General features: G+C 52.1%; 1 protein-coding gene across 1 annotated transcript in view; it reads left to right on the top strand.

The window, feature by feature from the left end:
* The window catches only part of CHST14 (carbohydrate sulfotransferase 14), a 3,491-nt gene extending 2,627 nt beyond the window's left edge, over positions 1 to 864 (top strand). Inside the window, exon 2 of the mRNA XM_009643077.2 lies at positions 6 to 864. Coding sequence (XP_009641372.1) covers positions 6 to 661 — 656 coding nt within the window. The 3' untranslated portion in view covers positions 662 to 864. The remainder of the gene's footprint in view (positions 1 to 5) is intronic.
* Positions 865 to 1,490: the final 626 nt, after the last annotated feature.

The raw sequence follows: 1,490 nt of genomic DNA, 5'->3' as shown, positions 1-1,490 counted from the left end.
GGTAGGCTGCTCCAACTGGAAGCGCATCCTGAAGGTGCTGGACGGGGCGCTGGAGAGCGTCGACGTCAAGCTGAAGATGGACCACAAGAGCGACCTGGTGTTCCTGGGGGACATGGAGCCGGCCGAGATCAGCTACCGCCTGAAGAACTACTACAAGTTCATCTTCGTGCGGAACCCCATGGAGAGGCTGCTCTCGGCCTACCGGAACAAATTTGGGGAGATTAAGGAGTACCAGCAGAAGTACGGGGTGGAGATCGTCAGGCGGTATCGGAAGAACGGGGGGAATTCGGCGGGCGACGATGTCACCTTCTCCGAGTTTCTCCGGTACCTGCTGGACGAGGAGGTGGAGAGGATGAACGAGCACTGGATGCCCATCTACAACCTGTGCCAGCCCTGCGCCGTCAGGTACGACTTCATCGGCTCCTACGAGCGGCTGAACGCGGACGCCAACTACGTCCTCGAGCGAGTCCAGTCGCCCTCCTTCATCCGCTTCCCCGAACGGCAGTCGTGGTACAAGCCCGTGACGGCAGAAACGCTCCATTACTACCTGTGCAACACCCAGCGCCGGCTGATAAAAGAGCTGTTAACAAAGTACATCCTGGATTTCTCCCTCTTTGCCTACCCCCTTCCCAACATCACCAGCGAATTCTGCAGGCAATGAGTGGTCCTTGGCGGGCTCTGGTGTAAACTCGGCCCACGCCGCAAGGATTTGCTGCTGCAGCCGTTGCTGCGGGGCCTGCGAAGCCCTCTCTTCTATGCATTATTTCCTAATTTTTACACTTTTTGAACATAAAGTATCACATATTGCCTTTGCTCCGGGAATACTTTTTGTATTGTTCTGGTTTTAACCTGTACATACGCCGCTGACCCAAGCGCAGGAGCTTTTGTAGAGCTGGTTTGCTTTAGATGCTTTTTTTTATGGCACAACACGGCAAACATCTGTAAGGAAATTGAGACAGGGATCTATTTTAAGTATTTTTTTCCTCCTTTTTTCCTGTCTTGTACTGAATAATACCCGGCTGAGTTGTAGTCGTGACATAGCGGTTGATGCGCTTGCAACGATGCGCTAAAACTTAGCGCTGGTAAAACTGGGCCTGGGTGAGACGGGGGGCAGGGGGTTGGGAGCAAGTGGAGGAAAAGGCTTTTATACACTAGGCCCTGTTTCTCTTTTATTTGTCTCGTTTGTAGGTGGTGATTAAACGAGGCTGGGCTCTTTTTCTGTGACGGTGGTACCTCTGTCTTTTTTTATTATTATTATTTATTATTATGGTTGTTATTTACCATTGAAACAAAACTAGTGATGACATTTACTGTTGTGTGGTCCGAAAGTACCAATGATTTGGAGCCCTCAGCACAAGGAGGACATGGAGCTGTTGGAGCGGGGCCAGAGGAGGGCTACTAAAATGATCCGAGGGCTGGAGCCCCTCTGCTAGGAGGCCAGGCTGGGAGAGTTGGGGGTGTTCAGCCTGGAGAAGAGAAGGCTGCGGGCA

Source organism: Egretta garzetta, unplaced genomic scaffold, assembly GCF_000687185.1.
Source record: "Egretta garzetta isolate BGI_Z169 unplaced genomic scaffold, ASM68718v1 scaffold687, whole genome shotgun sequence".
In the NCBI taxonomy this organism is placed as follows: Eukaryota; Metazoa; Chordata; class Aves; order Pelecaniformes; family Ardeidae; genus Egretta; species Egretta garzetta.
The sequence above is the reverse complement of the archived record's forward strand: the minus strand, read 5'-3'. Positions and strand labels throughout refer to the sequence as shown.